The sequence below is a fragment of the Teleopsis dalmanni genome, chromosome 2 (genome assembly GCF_002237135.1).
Source record: "Teleopsis dalmanni isolate 2A chromosome 2, ASM223713v2, whole genome shotgun sequence".
Lineage (NCBI taxonomy): Eukaryota > Metazoa > Arthropoda > Insecta > Diptera > Diopsidae > Teleopsis > Teleopsis dalmanni.
This window is the reverse complement of record NC_051847.1, coordinates 149,704,381-149,727,584: the sequence shown is the minus strand read 5'-3', so window position 1 is coordinate 149,727,584 and position 23,204 is coordinate 149,704,381. Positions and strand designations below refer to the sequence as shown.

The window sequence follows — 23,204 nt, the reverse complement described above, 5'->3', positions numbered from 1 at the left end:
ATTTATGTATTCATTATATATATTTTTAATAAATTCTCAAAAGCGGGACGAAACGTTTTTTGTTGAAATATCATAAATTTTGGTTTTTGAACAAAACCTTTAAAAATTTCTTTGTGTTGACATTTAAGTGGAGCCAAGAAAAGAAAAGAGCAAAACGAACGAGAAGAAACATTAAAGAAATTACCAAAACTAGACAATTTTTTAAAAATAAATGAAAACAAAAGTGAAGAAGTAAACGATTGAAATGATGTCTTTTCTAATTGTAATACACAGAATAAATTGACCATTGTTCAAATACTGAAACAGACTTCAAAATCATTGATGAAACAATAAGCAAATCAACTGATATTGGCCACTTTATTAATGTCAAAATTACTGATGATATTAAACGCTTATTAATTAATAATTCTTCCGACCATCAGAAATTACAAGGGCCATTTCCGAAGGATCCTATTCAAGAAAATAGAAGTTTCAATCCTTCATACTATAATTTAAAAACAAAATATGAAACAGAGCCACGACTTTGGTTATACTATTTAAAGTTATTGGATTCAGTATATTGTAAGCCGTGCTGGTTATTTTCTAATCAAACAAATCAATGGTGTTCTGGATTTCGGGATTGGAAAAATTTGTCAGGAAAAATAAAAATACATACATCTATAAGAATTAGTAGGCCAATTTCAATCAAATCAAATTGTGAACAGGGTCCGCTCCCGAAAAATATGTGTGTAAAGTTTCATTCGAAGAGTTCAAAGCTGACAGAGTAGTTTGAACTGAAAAGGTATATACCTATATACATATACTGATATATACTTTGGTATTTTCGACGTTTCTTTTAATGCGTTACGAAAATCTTGACAAGCCTAATATACCCTTTTTACACTTTCTCGTGTAAAGTGTATAAAAAAATGTTAGTACCATAGGATGCCCTTAGTTAGAATTTGCTTTTGGGCCTAAAAAATGTAGTTACGCTACTGCTTATCAATTACTCTGAATTTAGGTTTTGTAGTTATACATTATTATTTTCATTTCATATTATTTTATCTAGTGGAAATAAATACATATTAAAAGTTGCAAATAGTTATTTTGTGAAACCTATTTTATTTTACTTGAAGTAAAAAACAACATATTGTTTCGAGTAAATATAGAGTAACAAATTACATTAAAAAAACTAAATTTAAAATAAAATGATTGGGCCAAATTTAACCGACTCAAAATATTACTCGCACTAAATGCATGATTTAAATGTCAGTTGAATTTTTAATATACAATATATTAAATACATTATAGCAAAAGATAGCATAAAATATAACCACCTTGAATATAAAACAAATTCAAAATAAATCTACTGTGAAAGTAAAGAGTAGTAAATATTTTGATATATTGTTAAAATTACACACACACTATATAAAAATTACAATATTTTAATTTAAGTACACAAATTCGCATAGGCGATATTAAATTGCATTTAAACTTTCTATAAGTTGCATATTTATTACCTACCCATAAAATGGTATCAACACAAGGAAACAGTAACAAGCCTGACAGCAAACTACTAATTCAAAATAAATATTGATCTTAAACTCCGATCCATTAGAATGGAATCATTTCTATGCTTTGATCCAGTCTAGTTTTAGTTGAATCCCAGATATCATCTTTTTTTTTTCTCTAACAACCCGTCTTCCTCTTATTTCATATCTCTTTACATAATCGTACCATATCTCATATGCCATCTATTCGTATTTTGTAATTTCTTGCATATCTGCTGTTATATAGAGCTTCATGGGCTAGAACAAAAAGAGCTGAAGAGGAACAAAAGAATGACAAACAACAGTAAAAGATCTATTTATTAAATAAATTTAAAGAGGAATTGAAATCTACTCAAACTCTACCTTATCAATCACTCTCAAACTGTATGTCTAATGATATAATTCTTCTCAAAATAGCACATTCATGTCTGTGGATTAAGTTACCCAGGAAGAAACTTTTTCTTTGGTCCCGCAACAAATGTCATAATATTTCATGCATTCAAAAACAATAAGCTAATGTTGAGAAAATATTGAACAAATTGAATAAAAACATAGAAAGTTCTATGTTTTTTTTATTATAATATATGCTATTTTTCTTACATTTTGTGTTGTGGTGCGATCAAGTGTTCACATAGGAGTACGTATTATTAAGTTTTAATAAGTAATATAAATAAAATATATAAATGTGATATTAAGAATATTCATTAAAAACATTTTGTTATCAATTTAAAATAAAATTCTTTCTATTTAAGAATGTTGTGTAGGCATATATATATATATATATAAATATATATATTATATATATATACATATATATGTGTTATATATGTATATACGCAATCTTGGCAACTATCGAACTAAACAGATGCATAATCCAATGATTTTCATTATCATTTATGTATGTATGTGCATAGATTATATCGAATGGTGGTTAGGGTTCCAAGTAGCTATAGCTCTGCGAACCTTAACAATATCCAAATATCCAAACAAAAGTGATTCAAGCAACAAAATTTATAACCAAAATACAATAAAAATAGCTGTTATAAAACGATTCGTATTTAATAGCATCTCTTTTAATGATTGTAATTTGCGGTTGCAGCTCAATTCATCAACTAATAAGTGGTAAGCACGAATTCACATTCTGCAATTCTGGGTACAATATGTGATTGTAACGTAGACTGTCATCAGTTCACCAATTCGTAAGGTTGTGATCATACATTGAGTAAAGTTAAGCGCAAACTATTCATTTTTACAGTATCGTAGAAAAAACTAGTACATGTACCAGACATCAACATCTACGAATGTGAGCAAAAACTATTGAAATCCAACTGGTAAATAAATATTAATTATATTTTAAAGCCTAGTCAGTAGTAAAAAAAAATATTAACTCTGCAACGGTTTGTACAGCTGTAAGTAGTTCAGTGTGAAGCGGGTCTCATAGTCCGAAATACGAAAATAAAAATACTCGAGCTACTAAACAGAGTTTAAATGCAATTGACATGGAACAGTACTTAAAGTGATCACACACGCAATAGTTGCAAGGTTCTTATCGCTAAAAATATTCCGTATATGTATTAAATTGTGATAGTGCAAATCGGGGAATAACAGCAAATCAACTAAAATCAAATTTTGTGAAAAATAAAGTGAAGTTCAAATTATTAAAAAAAAACAAATATTTTCTGTGGAAAGTTAACTTCAGTAAGATGTCTACTACAAGTTTCGTTATTAATGGTACACCGTACACTGGTAAGTCAAGTAATAAATACAATGCATTCTTGAATTAAATAAATAATTTTAAGTTAACCAAAACTTGCATTACAACTATAAAATTTTATCACATTTTTCCGTTTAAGCTTTTACCAATAATTGTCACAAATTGCATTTCAACATATATGTACATATGTACATATGCTGCATTTTTATATATTTTATACATTACACTTTAATGTATATGTATGTATATATTATACATACATATATGTTCAAAGAAAAGTAAATTATTCAAGAAGAAAAAAAATATATAAAAAATTGCATTCAATTTCCTGAATTATTTATAGATACTCATATATTTCAATAGAAAGTAGCACTAGAAATAGAGCTAAAATCATCATTTAGTTTCAAATACGATTTGTTCACATTAACTTGAACTTTTTTCACAATCAATAAATATAGTTTTTATTGCCACTAATAGTCAACATCAAAAAATTTTAAACAAACACAAAAAAAAAATATTGTGGCCTTTAAAAGTTCTTAATATTCTACACACAAATAGTTTCACACAAATTCAATTATTTACAATTTAAGTTATTATTGTTATGTTGTTCTATGAATCTCGAAGGGATTATTTAACATTCAAGTAATAAAAATTGTGAACCTCTATAATTGCTATAAGAAGCTTTATCTAATTTACTTACATATTATTAATTTTAAGCTAACTTTAGGCAATTCATTTGTATTAGTTCTACACAGAAATATCAAACAATAGATAAACCATTTGTCGACTTAGATTGGAACTGCTTGGATTCATAAAAACTTCCTAATGCAATCCCTTTATCGATAAGCTTCAAAGTTGAATAAAATGATTAATAAGTTGATAGACAAGCAATCAAACAGATAGGCAAATGGATCTTAACAAATCAATATGTTTTCGGGAGCTGATCATGAACATTTATGGTTTATGTGTGCCACGAAATTCACATTACTGAGTAACAAATAAATTGATAAAGTTAATAATTTTTTTATATGTTATACATAATAGAAAAATGTTTAATGATCGGTTTAAACAACCGGTGTTAGCATAATATAACGCTAGAGTCGCGGTTTATACTATTCCTACTAATAAAACAAAATAAGGAAATATAATAAGAGGAAAAGGAAATAATCCTTCTAAATTCTTTTTTTTTTTATTTTATAAGCAATTTTTACTATGATAAAATATAACATTTACTATTTCGTTGCAGTTAATCTTTTAAATTTTCCTCCGGACATCACACTTAACACTTTCATACGCGAGCATGCGCAACTAACAGCTACGAAGTTCATGTGTCTTGAAGGTGGCTGTGGAGCATGCATCTGTGTAATCAAAGGAAAACATCCTGCAACTGGAGAACTACGAATATGGGCAGCGAACTCGGTAAGTAACTAAGTAAACTATGCTTAAGGAAAAAAGTCCCATAAGTATTGGTGATCATGATATTTAGGAAACTGTTATGGTTTCAGGAGCGATCGGGTCTACGCCCTGAAGTCACATATCAACTAAGACGACCAAACGCTGCTTACCACTCCCAAATGACACTATATTAAAAAAAATTTACACTCTAAAATAACAGGATACTGATATCCTTCAAATTTTCTAGTTAGATGTTATACCTAACCATGATACATAATCAGAAAAATATAAGTTTTCTTTAAGATATGCCGTGGATTTTATTGTAAATTAAATAATGTTAAATAATATTTTAGTGATATTAAAAATAATTGTATTAATTCTGTTGTAAAGGTTATTTAACAGTATTTCGCTATACTATTCCTAATAACCCAATATGTTCTTTTAAAATGCGTTTGGATCCAAACATGTTAAAAGATATAGCATCTCTGCAAGGCATATACGTTTTTCAACACAGAAACAAAAATAATTAGTAAGGTTTCATTTACGATATTAACGAAGATTTTTGAGTGTCAAAGAAAACTCTTTTCCAAAAAAAAGAAAACTGAAGTCCCTTAAAACCTTATATATGAAGAATAACCTATTCACATATATTAAGTTAAACACCTATCAAAACAAATAAGTGGGTTTCATTTTCTGATATCAACCGATATACACGGATTTCAATAAAAAGATTTATGGGTGTCAAAGATAAGTATTTTTCAATAAAAAAACTAAAATATTACAATTCTTTACATCTCAGGAATATACTATTTTCATATCGTAACTTAATCACCGACCAAATAATTAGGCGGTTTTCATTTTTGATATTAACCGTAATACGCATATATTATAGAAAAGCCTATCGGAAAAATATTGTAAAATTTTGAAATCTTTTTTAAAATCTATTTAAATTTTTTAAGTTTATTATTAGTCCTTAGATTAGGAAATGTCCTTTAATTTGTTGTAAAATATATTTTTATACTTAAGAAGATGGCATAGTGTATCGAATTATATTTTGTTTCTGAAACGTCCCTCATTTAGAAATCCTCATTGATCACACAGTTTTAGTATATGTATTTTACTCATTAATATGTTGTTAATAATAAAATTTTTTATATTATATTTATTTTGACTTAAGTGCCTTACTTTACTTAACACCTGCACAAACTGGGAAATTATTACTTCTGAAGGTATTGGCAGTAAGCGCATAGGCTATCATCCAATACAAAAAATGTTGGCCAAGTTGAATGGCAGTCAGTGTGGTTTTTGTTCACCAGGGTTTGTTATGAACATGTATGGTTTACTGGAATCAAAAAATGGCAAGATTAGTTCAGAAGAAGTTGAAAATAGTTTTGGTGGCAACATATGCCGTTGTACAGGCTACAGACCTATTCTAGATGCAATGAAATCTTTTGCAGCCGATAACACATACGATATGTTACTTGATATTGAGGAATTAAATGAAAAATGTTGTAAAAAAACTGCAAACAAATGTTGTCCTCTTCAGCAAAAACCATTGAATCACCTCATGTACGAAGATGAAAGCCAATGGTTTTGGCCGAAAACAATTGAAGAGCTATTTACTGCTCTAAATGGAGTTAAAGAGGATGAATTTATGTTTGTAGGTGGAAATACTGCACATGGCGTCTATCGTCGTACTGAAAGTATTAAGAGTTTTATAGATATCAATGAAATACCCGAACTAAAGACATATACCATCGATGATGAAACTCTTAGTTTAGGCGCGAATTTGAGCTTAACCGAAGCTATGGATATTTTTAAAGTAGCAGCACAAAAAGCTGGTTTCGAATATTGTGAACAATTATGGAAACATTTTGATCTCATAGCGAATGTACCTGTGCGAAATGTGAGTATTTCATTATTATATAAAATATTTTAAAATCTTTATTTGTTTGGTTTTTCTATAGAATGGTACCTTGGCTGGTAATATTGCAACTAAGAAAACGCATATGGAATTTCCTTCTGATGTTTTCATAACTTTTGAAAGCTTGAATGCTCAGGTGGTTTACCATGAGAGTGAATCTGAAACCCAAACGACGGAATTACTAGAATTTTTGAAATTGCCCGAAAAGAAGTTATTGATAACCGCATTTATTTTAAAAGCATATCCCCAAGAAAATTTTAATTTTATGTCTTACAAGGTATGTTGATTACAAGTTTTTCTGATTTTGAACTATGATCATAAGTTGTATTCTTAGTAAAATAGGGTTAATTGTGAAATTGAGTTGATACTGCAAATAGAAAGTGACAATTCCTGTCTCAATACATTTATATTCAATAAGGTAGTCACTTTTTATACACTGTCTGCACTATTGGTTTGTTTTTAATAACTGATTAGAGTTAAGAGTTGTTCAGTGAATTTCAAAAACTTAAAATGTGAGGTTATTTTTTTTATATGAACTTAGCCTTAGCCATCTACCTCATCTACCTTTTATCTACCCTATATGAACTTTTATCTATGTCCAATAAAAACTTGTCAAAGAATTTAAAACCCATTATCTTAATTATTGTAACTTTTCGTTTACAAATTTTAGTAATTTGTGGCTTTTTAAAAAACACTGTACTCTTTTGTCGTATATAGCTTTCGTCTCTCGGATTAAATTTACTTTTCTTCTCTTGTGGATTTGGTCTCTCGGAATAAATTATATAGTTTGTACTTTTTCTTTACTTTATTTTCACAGTCTTACGACATCCTTTGATATACTTTCTTTCTTCTTTTTCTTTTATCTTATTGTTCTACCTTCTTTTTCTATCATCTTCTCATATCTTCTTCTTTTTCTATCTTCTTCTTCTCCTATCTTCTTCTTTTTCTATCGTCTATTTTTTGTTTGGAAGCCATTGCAATATTTTCTTCACAATGCCGTATCACTAGTTAAGTGATAAATATTTAATATAATATAATTAATATAATATAATAATTAATATAATATAAAAATTATAATATAATAATTGTTAATTATTCCATATTCTTCCAATTATTCGATATGTTCGATAGGCATTTTTCGCAATAATCTACTTCAAAACTGTTTAATTGCTGAAATTACTAAACTTCAGAGCCACTTTCCATCCGTTCAATATTTAACTATTATTACATAAAGGTTTTATTTAGTGAATTTAGATTTACTAACTAAACCTAAATCTGCTTATTTTTAATCTAAACTAATTGTAAATCGCCTAAAAAATTTCAATATAAGAGGGATTAAGAAGCCGGTCATCTCGAAAGAATTCGATTGAAGTATCAAATTCTTTCATTCGTGGTTCATCTCTCTCTATATGACAATTCTGAAAATATCACAACAATATGAATATAATGCACGTCTATGCCTTTATACATGGAAAGGTTTATCCAATAGAAAGGTTTTTAAGATCTTGATGAAATTAAAAGACTTGATTTACACCAGTATTTAATTTCTATACCTAATATATATGATATCATTAACAGATTATGCCACGTGCACAAAATGCACATGCCTATGTTAACGCTGGCTTTCTCTTTGAGATGGACAAAAAAAGTGGTCAGGTAAATTCTGCTCGTATTTGTTTTGGAGGTATCAGACCTGACTTCATACATGCGACAGCAGTAGAAAATATGCTACAAAATCAGAAATTGTTTGACCAGCAAACTGTAGCTCAAATATTTAAGAGACTTTCAGAAGTCTTAGAACCTAATGCTGTTTTACCAGATGCTTCACCTGACTATCGCAAAAAGCTAGCCTGCGGTTTATTCTATAAGTTTTTATTGAATGTGGCACCAAAAGAGTTAGTGAAGGAGGCATATAAATCTGGAGGTCAATTACTGGTTAGACCAATTTCATCAGGTTCCCAAAAATATGATACGAATGAGAAATTTTATCCTGTATCCCAACCGGTGGAAAAATTGGAAGGTAATTGCTATATTCAAATTTCTTTAAAAATTTTATTAATTTATCGTTAAATTTTCAGCAATGATACAGTGTGCTGGTGAAGCCACTTATATGAATGATACACTTACCACTAATAACTCCGTATATTGCGCTTTTGTAGGCGCAACAAAAGTAGGTGCTAAGATAGAAAATATTGATGCTACGGAAGCGCTAGAAACGCCTGGTGTTATATCGTTTTTTAAAGCAAAGGATATACCAGGTGTTAATAGCTTCACTGCTGCTAGTTGTGGTTACGATCTAGAGGAAATATTTTGTTCTGAAAAAGTAAAATACTATGACCAACCATTGGGTGTTATAGTTGCCACATCTAGTGATATAGCTAATCGTGCTACTAATAAAGTAAAAGTTATATATTCTAGTGAAAATAGTGAAATATTTCTCGATACTGCAATGGTGCTGCAATCAGGTCGTACAGATCGCATATATGATGTATCAAAGTCAGCAGTGAAAGAAATCAAACTTTCCGAAGCTGCAGATATAAGTGGAAGTGGCATGCTAGAATTGGGTTCACAATATCATTTTACAATGGAACCACAAACAACCATAGCAGTGCCATTTGAAGATGGCTTACAAGTTTGGGCTGCCACACAATGGTTAGATCATACACAAGCTGCGATTGCCCAGATGCTTCGAATTAACATTAGCAGTGTACAACTCAGAGTGCGTCGCTTAGGTGGTGGCTATGGTAGTAAGATTACGCGTGGCAATCAGGTGGCATGTGCGGCATCACTGGTGGCATTCGTACTAAATCGTCCAGCTCGCTTTGTCCAAACCATTGAGTCAATGATGAATTCAAATGGAAAGCGTTGGGCATGTACATCTGAGTATGAATTTAAAATTAGATCGAACGCAAAGATCACGGGACTCAAGAATACATTTTGGCAAGATGCTGGCTGTACTCTAAATGAAAACCCAGTTCCAGTGTATTCAACGCTATGCTCAAAAAATTGTTACCAGTTCACGGCTAACAACTTTAAGTTGGATGGGAAAGCAGTGCTTACCGACGCGGCTAGTTCAGCTTGGTGCAGAGCTCCTGGTTCAGTTGAATGTACTAACTTATGTTATTATTAATCGGTATATATCTTAAAAGTAATTATATTATTCTTTTACTTTTATTAAGCTATTGCTATGATTGAAAACATATTGGAACACATTGCATTTGAAGCTAAGGTAGATCCAGCAGACGCTAGACTTGTTAATTTGGAACCTGGCAACAAAATGACAGAATTGTTGCCGCGTTTCATAAAATCCACCGAATACCGTGCAAGACGTAAAGATATCGATACTTTTAATGAAAAGAATCGTTGGCGCAAACGTGGTTTGGGTCTTGCTATCATGGAATATCCTATAATATATCTCGGCATATTTACAGCTACGGTATCAATATATCATTCTGATGGCACAGTTGTTATCTCACATGGAGGTGTCGAAATGGGACAAGGTAATAGAAACAAAATTATTCAAAACTGTGATAATCAAAACCAAATCAATAATAATATTTGCATTAATATTTAATATTTTAATAAGCAAAGTTAATTGTATATTATTGTCTGTTTAAGGTATGAACACTAAAGTTGCACAAGTCGCTGCCTACGTATTTGGAATACCGCTAAAATTAGTTAAAATCGAATCCACTGATACGATAAATGGTGCTAATTCAGAGGTCACGGGTGGAAGTGTGGGAAGTGAGTCCGTCTGCTTTGCTGTTAGCAAAACATGTAATATACTTAATGCACGTCTAAGACCTATTAGAGAGCAACTGAAAAAGAATGCTACTTGGCAAGAAGTGGTGCAAAAAGCTTTTCAAAAATCGATTAATTTAATAGCCAGTGATTGTTGCAAAGAAGGCGATCTGCAGCAATACACAGTCTATGGACTAGGCTTGACAGAAATCGAAGTGGATATATTAACTGGTAATAATATGATTAGACGTGTTGATATAGTCGAAGACACGGGCGAAAGCTTAAGCCCATTTGTTGATATTGGTCAAATTGAAGGCGCTTTCGTTATGTGTTTGGGGTATTGGTTAAGCGAAAATCTTGTTTATGATCGTCAAACTGGTCAATTGATGACTAATCGTACTTGGAATTATAAGCCCCCAGGAGCAAAGGATATACCAATTGATTTTCGTATTGAATTATTGCAGAAAAGTAAAAATCAAGGCGGATTTATGCGTTCAAAGGCTACTGGTGAGCCCCCTAGTTGCTTAGCGATAAGCGTTATTTTTGCTTTGCAACATGCTATACAATCGGCACGTAAAGATGCAGGCTTAAAGAGGGAATGGGTGCGCTTAGGTGCTCCAACTACCCCAGAAACAATTGTGCAAATGGCAGGAAATGATATTAACAAGTTTTCCTTAGAATAGTTTGTTATAAAAACTCTTTTTATTCAAAGTATTACTTGTACTGTATATATAAATATATATTATTATGTTATAATAAATGCATAAAATATTTCAATATAATGTAATTACGGGTATTTGCTAAATAATATGCTAACATTTTTTTATGATTGATTGAAGACTGAAATGGGCGTAACAAGATTTATCTATTTTTTTTCATTTATGAATTTTATGTCCTAAACAAGATAACCATTGCGAACTGAAACGGGAATAAGGTTTTAAATTCTAAACAATTTTTAATTAAGTAAATTCTTGGGCTTGACCATACAGCTGTTTCGGGTATTGCGAAATTTCGAAATTTCTATCATTGTCATTTTGGAAGCACTTATCCGTATACGAATTGTCCGGATTTAATATTTGGATTGTAATTATCGGCAACCGAAGCCAATGTGCACTTAATTTGCCTTAGTTTGCTTTATAAGCAACCAGTACATTTGTTTAGTTATTAATTAGAACTAACGAATAAACTACAGTTATATTAATTAATTATTTACAAATTTTACAATATTAACATTGCCAACTGATCGCAAGAAGTTGTGATTGTGATGATGATATAACTTTTTCTCCTGACTAAAGCCCAGAGGTTATGTTATTGTGATTTTAATAATCTAATCGATTTAAGGGAATTACTGTAAATTTAATTTTATACCAACGCTCGGTTTGGTCAAAATATTTCTGTAATATGAAAATATTACATTTTAAATAAAATATTGCATTTAAAATTTTTTTTTAAGTATTTTGATTAAAATTTTTTGTCTAGATTTCCTAATTTCGCTTATGTGGAACTTATGTAGAATTAACACTACTTCAGGTTAGTGTAGTCAGCGATGCATTATTTTAGTTCAAAGATAATGCATATTTTTACAAATTTCTGATTGCTATACTTACTAAATAAAAGCTGCTAACAATAGTAATCAAAAACTATTACGGAAAGCATATACTATATAATTATTTTTTTGTATTAGTGAAGCTGATATACACTCGACAAAACTAATAATTATTTTAAAGTGATATGACATAATTTTGCTTTTGTTGTATTTTACAAATATTTTTCCACAAATTGTTTAAAAAAAATTTACTTAAAAATCTTTAATACAAAATTTTTTTGAACGAGACATTAATTAAAGGTCATTAAATCAAATTGTAGTACCAAATAATCATATTTACCATATTTATAAAATCAAGCACAATTAGAGGAAGATATGCAAATCTGATAAATCTCATAATGTAGAAGAATGACTCATGAAAAATATATACTAAAATAACATACAAAGTCTGGAGTAAAAATGTTAATCGACACTAATTCCAAACAAGAAATAAATTTACTTTTTTGAAGACTGTTTTAAATTAACTGTTTTAAAATTCGCTTACATAGTTCGTCGGACGAACTTCGTCCAAGATCCAATGATTTATTTCATAACGATTCTTAGTGCAGCCGCATTTGCGAGTGCACAACGGTAGGAAAATGCAATTGTTTTATATACTTGTAGTCAAGATTTAAGCAAATTCTTTTGACATTTAGTTATTTTAAAACTACGCGAAACAAAGTGTAAGTATTAAGTTCTGTTTTAAATTGGATCAGGTTAAATGGGGTACCGGCCATATGCTTTCGGTTTGGATTGGTTTGGACTATTTGTGAGGATCTTGCAAACACTAACCAAGCACTATACCAAAAACCAATCGCAATGAAGAAAACATCGAGAGAATCAAAAAAAGGCTTTGAAGCTAACGCTAACGAGACTCATCGAAGAGGAAACTCGAACACTAAAAAGCAACGCATGTTAAATATCTAGCTGAAACTTTAGGCAAACAAAAGGTTAATGCCGCAGATTCTAATGGAAAACCAAGAAGTCTGAACTAGGATATTACAAGGAAGTGTTAAGATTATTCCGAAAGGACATGTCAAGTATTCCAACTTTGCAAGTGGTGATATTCCAACTAACCATGAAGCGATTAATTATCTGTCTGCAATACAATTATAGGAACGACTGTAACTTTCGTTGACGAATAAACACAGTGAATAATTTAAATAAAGATTTTACGCAAAGGTTTTACTGCAGATCATAACTCATATAGAATATATAAAAGAAGAATAAATTTACTTGATAAATAGGAAGGACTTTGTGAAATATACCCAATCAAAGAGATTGGTATAAATAGTAAACATTGTACATAGACTAGGGTATGTCAAACACGGACTACGCCCAATAACATTAGTATACGTTAATGATTGTATCGATAAAAATAAGCAATACTTTACAAGAAAACTTAGAGTTAAGGAGTTTAAAGTAAGTTTGAGGAGAAAACTAAAATCCATTTCGATTGGAAATGTTAAGTGATGACAACGATAAAATATATATTGCTAGAAATTGTAGCAATTTGATAGTAAAATTCGAACGATGACAATAACTGATTGTGCTCTTCGACATAAAGTCTTAGATTTTAATCTTAACCCACATACAATTTTAAGATCGTCCAAAGTGAGTTGAAATAGTAGTAATAGAATAAAATATATAAAAAATAATTATAATTATATAATAATAGTTATAAAATATTTTCAACATGTATTCCAACGTCATGTGAAGAGAATCACATATGCTAAAGATGTACTTAGATAGCACCCCTTTATACTTTTCATCTTATTAGTCTATTACTATCTTAAATTAGTGCAGAGGTAGTGTGAATGTGAGCAGAAATAACTGTTTCAGTCAGGTCAGTATATCAATAGCCCACATATAGTAGATATACTGAATTTATTTTTATTTTAGAAGAGAGTACTTCTATTAGTATTAGTTTAGTATTAGTATGTATTAGTTGTATTAGAATTTGTTTGTAATGTATTGGTATTGGTATTGGTATTGTTAATTCAAAATGATTAGAAGTACGTTCTGTACTGAAACGTTTAATGAATGTCATTATTTATCGATTAATTTTGGCATGCAGAAGTATTTACGTAGATATAAGAGACATGGACTGTAATGAGAGAATTCTTTAATTTGCAATTGTTTATATTTCGATATTAATTATTTCGTTATTAACGTTTTATTAATTGTATAAAATATAAACTACTCTAATAAACAAAAAAAGTAAATACATTCAAATAGACATTTATACATATATATTACTAAATTAATAAGAAACGTTAAAATAAATATAAAAAACATTTAAAAAAATATTTATGAAATATAAGAGAATATAAATTATAAGAGTTTATGTATGTGCTTATCAAAATGTACACATATCAAGCGATATGAGATTCACTATAAAAACTCTCTGCTAAGAACTATGACGTACCGAATGGACGAGTCAATATTTTGAGTAGTTAAATTCTAATAAAAATAGCGCTTCGCAAGTCTCAAACAATAAACTAACATTGTTAGTTGAAGCGTTCGGAGCTACGTGATCGCACTAGAAATATTTAATATTTTTAATAAAAATATTTTAATAGTTTTTTTTTGGAATTTTAATTAAAAGAATAATTCATTACATATCACCCAATATCGCATGTACGCCAGATCATGACTCGCTTTTCAATAAACGGCACACCGTACACTGGTAAGCAATTTATAATTACATTGTAATTACAATGATGACAGCAAAAATCAAAAAAAAATAATAATAATATTGTAATAGTAAAACAAAATTAACTGAAATTAGTGTACATTTTTTTGAAAAGTAATTATATAATTAAAACCCTTTAAAAACTACGCAGTAAATCTTGCTAGTTTACCGGCGGATATCACCTTGAACACTTTCATCCGAGAACATGCCGGTCTGCCAGCAACGAAATTCATGTGCCAGGAAGGTGGCTGTGGCGTTTGTGTTTGTGCCGTAACCGGCAAGCATCCAGCGACGGGTGACATACGCACTTGGGCAGTGAATTCAGTAAGTTTTTTACTAATTTCAACAAGATCTATATATGTATATAGGTGTAAATCTTCTCTGAAATTTTGTAGTGTTTGACCTTGCTTAACAGCTGCGCCGATCTCGAAATAACTACTTCTGAAGGCCTTGGCAACAAACGTGAGGGCTATCATGCCATACAACAACGTTTGGCGAAAATGAATGGTACTCAATGTGGGTACTGTTCACCAGGTTTCGTTATGAATATGTATGCTCTGCTGGAATCGAAAAATGGTAAAGTCACTATGGAAGAAGTTGAAAATTCTTTCGGTGGCAATATTTGTCGCTGTACTGGCTATCGTCCTATATTGGATGCTATGAAATCTTTTGCTGTCGATAGTAATATTGAAGTACCAGCAGAATGCCAAGATATTGAGGATTTAAAAACGAAAACATGTCCAAAAACTGGTGGACGCTGCAGTGGTACTTGCAATGGCATAAAAAAACGTTTAACCTTCGACGATGGCAGTCAATGGTTTTGGCCAAAATCTGTTGCTGATATTTTTAATGCTTTTGAACAGTTGGGAGGACAAAAGTATATGTTAGTTGCTGGAAATACAGCTCACGGTGTTTATAGACGCTCGAACGATATTAAAACTTTTATTGATGTAAATGGCGTAGCCGAACTTAAGAAATATGCACTCACTAAAGATACGCTTACTCTTGGCGGTAATCTTAGCTTAACAGAGGCTATGGAAATTTTCACAGAAGCTGCCAAAACATCTGGTTTTGAGTACTGTAAACAGTTGTGGCAACATTTTGATTGGATTGCTAATGTGCCGGTTAGAAATGTAAGTATCAGCATGACTAGACAGTTTAAGTGTATTTATAGTTAAAATTCAAAACATATGACAAAAGTATTTATAAGAATATTCAGTGATTATAGATACTAGTAGATATATATCAACACACAAATATTATTTACGTTTATGATTAGATAAAGAAGACATTCGTAATGAAGTTGAAAAGTGTAGTGGCTTGATAAATTGTTAAATGTTACAAAACTATTAGTTGAGCTACAATGCGTTATGTGGTTACATCAGTTTTTGACACATTTTGATACTGGGTTGTAGTAAAGTTTATTTTATATTTCTTTTTTAACTGCCTATTTATTTTTTTTTTAAACTTTTTTATTTATTTAACATGAACGTTAAGAGGAAGCTTAGGAGGTTATGTTTAGAACTATGAAGACTATACATTATTTAAGCTGCCTTGTGGCGCTAGATAGTTATGAGGAGTTTTTTTTAAATAGATTTATAGAGATATCTTTAGTTATGACGTTATGTACATATTTTTCTTTTTAATATAATAATAATTTAAATTAAATTTTGTATTAATATTTTGTATATATACAAGTAATGCATACAAGAGTATCTCAGAGTCGTTTATACCGAACATAACAGTTATTGAAGTACTTCGCTGTTATTTATTAATATTAAAAATTAATCAAATAATTTTGAAAATATTTTAATAAATTTGCTATCAATTTTATCGGAATCATTGCTTTCAAAAGCAATAACAATTTCTTTAAAAATTAATAAACAAATAAATACCTCACAAGCACTGAAGAGTTCTTGAGTTTTTAAACAACCCAATTTCACAAGTATTGAAATAGAATTTATAAATAATGAAAAATAATGTACTTGTACATAATTATTGATAATAATTTATTTATTCATCTATTTATTTTTTATTCACAGTTAGAAAAACATATTAAGAAAAAAAGCCCTAATTATGTTAACAATCATGGCAATCGGGGCCTTCAGACCAATATAATAAATTATATATTTTTTATTGTAAATACATATAAATATATATATTTAATTTTTATATTAGTCTAATTGGACTTTTATCCAATTACTTTAAGTCCAATAAAAACCAATAAATGATATTTATTGGACTAACAACACATCTACCGAAATTATATCACTCCGTTAGAAGATATTCTATAGATATAAAAGTAGTCACATATAGAATATATACGTAGTCACATAAATGGCGTCAACAACGCTTTTAGTTTTTGAGGTTAGAATTCGTACCGCTAAAATTCTATTTTTAGTAGATAAGTATAATGTTTTCGTTTTAGATTAAATGTTTTTATATAAGCTTTGAATTAATTTTTAATACTTCACTTTAAATGAGTTTTTATTTTAAATACGCGATCCAAGATAAAAATGAATTTCACAACCTGTGAAATAAAAGATTGCTGCGCCTTAGTTAATCTATTCAAAATTTCTTAAAAAAAAATATTTTTAAAATACTTTAAATAAATTGAAACTATAAAACATCAGTTAGATCTTGTACATATCATTAAATTATTTTTAATGACCTTAGCACGAACAAGTTAAACTAAATACGAACAATTATTTATTATTATTATTAATATTATTATTATTATTATTATTATTATTATTATTATTATTATTATTATTATTATTATTATTATTATTATTATTATTATTATTATTATTATTATTATTATTATTATTATTATTATTATTATTATTATTATTATTTTTATTTAAATCTCCTTAGTGGGTTTTTTGGTAAGTTTTGGTGGCCTAAGCCAGTACAAAATATAACACATCATCTATATATTTATTTAAACTATTTTAACTAGTATTTGATTTGATTGATTTCAAATTAATTAATATTTAAAAATTACCGAGTAATATGACAGGAATCAATTATAACACTTTTCTGGATGTCATCAATAATTCGCTGGTTTAATTCAAGTCTTCGAATATGCGACAATAAACTTTTTGGCGTTACACCTTCAGCACTAATTATAATTGAAAGAATTTGAATTTTGTTAAGGTTCCAATTACGTTTTGTTTCCACAGCTAATTCTGCATATCGACTACGTTTCTCAAAATAAGTCCGATCCATGTTTTTGGTCATTGGTATTGCAACATCAATGAAGAGTCCTTCTCGACGTCTTTTATCAACAATAGTTATATCTGGTCCATTGTGCAACCTTGTATGATCGGAATAAATAGTTCGATCGTAATAAATTTTTACGTCTGGATTATCATATACTGCTTGTGATGTATACTTATAGTATGGTACATTTTCTCTATCAATAAGTCTATATTTATTGCATATTTGCTTATGTAAAATATTAACCACGTTATTGTGTCTCTTTGTGTATTCTTTTTGTGCTAAGCATGTACATCCTGCCAGTATGTGATCTACAGTTTCCGTTTGTTCTCCACATTGCCGACATTTGTCATTAATTAGCGAAGGATCTGACATTATAAATTCGCAGTAATTTCTTGTCGGAATTACTTGGTCCTGTATTGCAATCATGAACGCCTCAGTTTCAGCAAATAGTGTTCCACATGTAAGCCATTTGTGCGACATTATTTTATCGACATTGTCGGCGTTAGTGGATCTAAAATATCTTCCATGTAGCGGTTTGATTGCCAAAGCTTGCTCTTTACACTGCCGATCTTGTGCTTTTCTTTCAAAAGTTCCTTCCAAATTTAATGGTGTGTAATGTTTGTCTGCTTCGGTTAAAATTTTAAACAAGACATCATTTTTTGCATTCTTTAAAAAATATTCTCTCATTGATATAATTTGATTATCATGTAGTTCTTGCATATCAATAAGGTCTCTACATCCTTCCTTTCTAGGCATAGTCATTCGCTCACAACATGATTTTGGATGGTTGAATTTGTATTCTGTGAGCAAAGTCGTATTTTTCGCTGCATCGCTTGTATCTCAGTCGTTGTCCATTGTATTATTTCGAAACAATAAGTCAGAATGGGAATAGCAAAAGTGTTGATGGCTTTTATCAAACATTTACCCTGCAGATTTGTCTTATGAATACGTCCTTTAAATTCACTATATACTTTACCTTTTATTATTATTATTATTCTTATTATTAATCTTATTATTATTAGCATTATTATTATTATTATTATTATTATTATTATTATTATTATTATTATTATTATTATTATTATTATTATTATTATTATTTATTATTTTACTTGTTGAGTTCATAGGTGAATGCTGTGAGTTATCTAGGAAAGTTATTACTAAATTTCCTTATAGAGTGTTTTTAATGTATTCCTGATCTCCTGCTCTCCTGCTTTTTATTTAAATATACATAAAATTGAACAACATTTATTTGATTAAATTAAATTTTCACAGACTGGTACATTGGCTGGAAACTTTGCTATCAAACATGAGCACAAAGATTTTCCCTCTGATATTTTCATAGCATTTGAGGCCTTAGATGTGAAAATTGTGATCAATGAGTCTGCAACTGTGCAGAAAACTCTATTACTTACTGAATATTTGAAGACGCCTATGTTAAAGAAAGTAATAACTGCTTTCATCTTGAAACCTTATCCCAAGGAGTCTTTTATTTTTGATTCTTATAAGGTTAGTAAATTAATAATTAATTGACTTTAATTTCCTAACTTTCGAAACTTAAAATATAAAATAATTAAAAATTTACAGATCATGCCACGTGCCCAAAATGCACACGCCTATGTTAACGCTGCATTTTTAGTCGATATAGAGAAACCGAATTACAAAGTACGTTCAGCTAGAGTTTGTTTTGGTGGCATAAATGCAGATTTCATACACGCCGAGTCCGTAGAACGTTTATTAGCAGGAAAAAGCATATTTGATCATGGCACTTTATATCAAGTATTCTCAGAATTGGAAAAAAAACTTGATCCGGTTGCTGTTCTTCCCGATCCATCTCCAGCATACCGTCGTAAACTTGCTTATGGTTTACTATACAAATTTGTATTGAAACATGCACCTGCTGGCACTGTGCCAGAAAAACTGAAAACTGGTGGTAATCTACTGTATAGACCAGTTTCAACTGGTAAACAAATTTTTGAAACTATTGAAAATAATTATCCGGTTACCAAACCCACTGAGAAGCATGAAGGCATAATACAAACTTCTGGTGAAGCTACATATGCTAATGATTTACCAGTGCAACCAAATCAAGTTTGGGTTGCTTTTGTTACAGCAAAAAAAATTGGTGCGACGGTAACAAATATTGATACTTCTGAAGCCATGAAGTTACCTGGAGTCGTGGCTTTCTTTACTGCAAAGGACATACCTGGCGTAAATAATGTTGTTGTTAAGGAATCATTCTTCTTTCCATCAGAGGAAGAACTCTTTGCAACTGGTGCTATTAAATTTTATAATCAACCCATCGGCGTTATAGTAGCGGAATCTAATGCTTTAGCCAATCGTGCTGCAGAATTAGTTATGGTGACTTATTCTGGAGGTAGCACAGAGATTTTGCCTACATTAAATGATGTATTAAGCAATGATTCTGCTTCAAATAGATATAAACATGTGATTAAATCTCAAATAGAGGAATTAAAACTAACTGAGAAGTATGATCTAAGTGCCACTGGCAAATTAGACATGGGGCTGCAATATCACTACTACTTGGAACCACAAACTAGTGTTATAGTGCCTTTCGAAGGTGGTCTACAAGTGTACACTGCCACACAATGGATGGATCTTATACAAATTATCATAGCAAATCTTCTTAATATCAAGAACAATGAAGTACAACTTAAAGTTAGACGGATTGGTGGTGGTTATGGCGGTAAGGCTACACGTTGTAATCCAGCGGCTTGTGCTGCAGCTCTAGTAGCATATAAATTGAACCGCCCAGTACGGTTCGTACAATCGTTAGAGTCAATAATGAATACTTTAGGCAAGCGTTGGGCAGCTCACATTGATTATGAATTCTTTGTCAAGAATAATGCTAAAATTGTGGGCATAAGTAGCAAATTCTACGAAGATGCAGGATACTTACCGAATGAAGCACCTATTGGGCATACAGTTATGCTATCCAAAAATTGTTATGAATTCACTAACAATTATAAATTGGACGGGTATATGGTATTTACTGATGCGCCAAGTAACACACCCTGTCGTGCGCCTGGTTCAGTAGAAGGTATTGCTTTGATTGAAAACATGATTGAACATATAGCATTTGAAACTGGAGTGGATCCAGTTGATGTGCGTTTGGCTAATTTAATAACAGCACATAAGATGCGTGATATGTTGCCACGTTTTGTAAACTCCACAGAATACAGCAAACGTAAGCAACAGATCAGTGATTTTAATAAGAAAAATCGTTGGATTAAAAAAGGTTTGGGTATGGCAATTATGGAATATCACATAGGTTATTTTGGACAATATCCAGCAACTGTTGCTATTTACCATGGGGATGGTACTGTTGTGATATCACATGGTGGTATTGAGATGGGCCAGGGTATGAATACGAAAATCGCGCAAGTTGCAGCTTTTGTATTGGGTATTCCGATGGAAATGATTAAAATTGAAGGCAGTGACACAATTAATGGAGCAAATTCGATGGTAACTGGTGGTGCAGTGGGTAGTGAAACACTTTGCTTTGTAAGTATTTAAGTAAATCTATATGAAGTACTCATGTCAGACTTAATGACATCTTTGACTTAATGAGTAATAAATTCATTTTGTTACACTTATAGGCCGTACGTAAATGTTGTAACACTTTAAATGAACGTTTGAAGCCAGTGAAGGAAGAATTGAAAGATGCCGACTGGCAGAAAATAATCAATGAGGCCTACAATCGCAAGATTAACTTGATTGTCAACGATGACTGTAAACAAGGTGATATGGATCCATACACTGTTTGTGGTCTTTGTCTTACCGAAGTCGAGGTGGATATATTAACTGGCAACTATTTGATTAATCGTGTTGACATACTTGAAGACACTGGCGAAAGTTTGAATCCTAATGTTGATATTGGACAAATTGAAGGAGCATTTTTGATGGGCTTAGGCTACTGGACCACTGAACAAATGGTAGTTGATAAAGTTAATGGAGAGTTGAAAACAAATCGTACTTGGAATTATAAACCACCGGGTGCTAGAGATATTCCAATTGATTTCCGCGTGGAGTTATTACCACAAAGTGCAAATCAAGCAGGATTTATGAGATCGAAAGGTAATATTAGAATGTTGTTTTTTAGTTCAAAATTCAAAATGTAACTTATTTATTGTTTTTTTGTAGCCACTGGCGAGCCCGCAATTTGCTTGGCAATTGCAGTTGTCTTCGCTCTACAAGAAGCATTGCAATCTGCACGTACTGATGCAGGTTTGAAGAAAGCTTGGGTACCACTAAACGCACCAATGACTCCAGAGCATATTGTGCTGAATGCTGGCACAGATGTTAGCATGCTGCAATTATAAGTATTAATATTTTAGGATAATAGACTAAGAGTCTACAATTTTTGAATTTAAAAGTTAATAAAGAGAAGATTTTAAGATTTTTTAGAAAATGGAAGTAGTCAGAATTTACGCCTTCATAAAATACTAAAGATATAACAAGCTCCCAATAATAATTTACATTATCCTTTAAATTTGAAAAGATATAAAAATTATGCAAAATATATAAAAATGTTTCTAATTAATTTATAAGTTTAATATATTGTTTATCTTTTGAAGGAGCAATTATGTTGTTTGTTTTTATTATAAAGCAATTAAATTCAAAATTCAATTTTGTCGACTTTGGTACTAAATCCCGCTAATATATTTCTTATGTCATACGATGTTTTTATTATTAAATAACACGATTTGAAGTTTTGTTAAGTCAATACTAATAAATAATTTTGTTTAAAATTTAAAATGTTTTTAATTTTTTACTGTAAAAATTTTCCAAAAAAAAATTTAAAAGTGAGGATTAAAATTTTATTACTGGCATCACATAAAGTATTTCTAGATTGTACCCATACCTAATAAATTGAACAATGGATCAAGTACTGTTGGATTGAGGATGCTTATGCAATATTGTTGATTCAAACTTAAAATACATATATCATATTTCATAAGATCTTTTACAGAGTTTACAACAAAAAAAAATAGTTAAAGGAAGCAGTAAAGTTCGTGTATTTCTAAAAATATGATTTTTAAAGTCAATAATGACGACGGAAGCTATATTTCTAAAAAAACTTACATTTATAAAAATGAAAGATAATATGTACAATTTTTATGTAATTAACAAAACAATGAATAAAAAGACTTTCGTGGCTTTATTAAACATTTTTTTTTGAATTATTTGATTATTGATTATTTTTTGAAAATTCTATTTTAGTTGAAAGCTTCATATAGAGACTTGTTGTAGAGACCCCATGTAGCATAAACGAGGGGTAATCAGGTTACTATGGAAACCAGTGTTATCTTAAGTATACACAAAGTACTGCAAGCACCTACAATGCTGAACTGGTTGCGGTGTTTGCTCAAGAC

At 30.2% G+C, this 23,204-nt stretch overlaps 2 protein-coding genes across 2 annotated transcripts; both read left to right on the top strand.

The window, feature by feature from the left end:
* The first annotated feature begins 2,658 nt into the window (after positions 1 to 2,658).
* Positions 2,659 to 11,061, top strand: LOC119678392 (indole-3-acetaldehyde oxidase-like). Its single transcript, XM_038090194.1, has 9 exons — positions 2,659 to 2,860; positions 2,937 to 3,275; positions 4,490 to 4,662; positions 5,816 to 6,544; positions 6,606 to 6,839; positions 8,141 to 8,582; positions 8,641 to 9,669; positions 9,742 to 10,062; positions 10,181 to 11,061. Exons 2-9 carry the CDS (start codon positions 3,233 to 3,235, stop codon positions 10,984 to 10,986), a joined length of 3,777 nt encoding a protein of 1,258 aa, XP_037946122.1. The 5' UTR covers positions 2,659 to 2,860; positions 2,937 to 3,232; the 3' UTR covers positions 10,987 to 11,061.
* A 3,335-nt stretch (positions 11,062 to 14,396) lies between these two features.
* Positions 14,397 to 22,171, top strand: LOC119678391 (indole-3-acetaldehyde oxidase-like). Its single transcript, XM_038090193.1, has 7 exons — positions 14,397 to 14,577; positions 14,735 to 14,907; positions 14,979 to 15,716; positions 19,084 to 19,317; positions 19,396 to 21,333; positions 21,429 to 21,906; positions 21,973 to 22,171. Exons 1-7 carry the CDS (start codon positions 14,541 to 14,543, stop codon positions 22,149 to 22,151), a joined length of 3,777 nt encoding a protein of 1,258 aa, XP_037946121.1. The 5' UTR covers positions 14,397 to 14,540; the 3' UTR covers positions 22,152 to 22,171.
* Positions 22,172 to 23,204: the final 1,033 nt, after the last annotated feature.

What these genes read in the sequence shown, in the direction of transcription:
- LOC119678392 (XM_038090194.1), top strand. Translation starts at nt 3,233, where the DNA reads ATGTCTACTACAAGTTTCGTTATTAATGGTACACCGTACACTG. An exon ending in AGCTCCTGGTTCAGTTGAAT is followed by an intron (nt 9,670 to 9,741) that starts GTACTAACTTAT and finishes ACTTTTATTAAG; the next exon opens with CTATTGCTATGATTGAAAAC. An exon ending in AGGTGTCGAAATGGGACAAG is followed by an intron (nt 10,063 to 10,180) that starts GTAATAGAAACA and finishes TGTCTGTTTAAG; the next exon opens with GTATGAACACTAAAGTTGCA.
- LOC119678391 (XM_038090193.1), top strand. Translation starts at nt 14,541, where the DNA reads ATGACTCGCTTTTCAATAAACGGCACACCGTACACTG. An exon ending in CTAATGTGCCGGTTAGAAAT is followed by an intron (nt 15,717 to 19,083) that starts GTAAGTATCAGC and finishes AAATTTTCACAG; the next exon opens with ACTGGTACATTGGCTGGAAA. An exon ending in GTAGTGAAACACTTTGCTTT is followed by an intron (nt 21,334 to 21,428) that starts GTAAGTATTTAA and finishes TTACACTTATAG; the next exon opens with GCCGTACGTAAATGTTGTAA.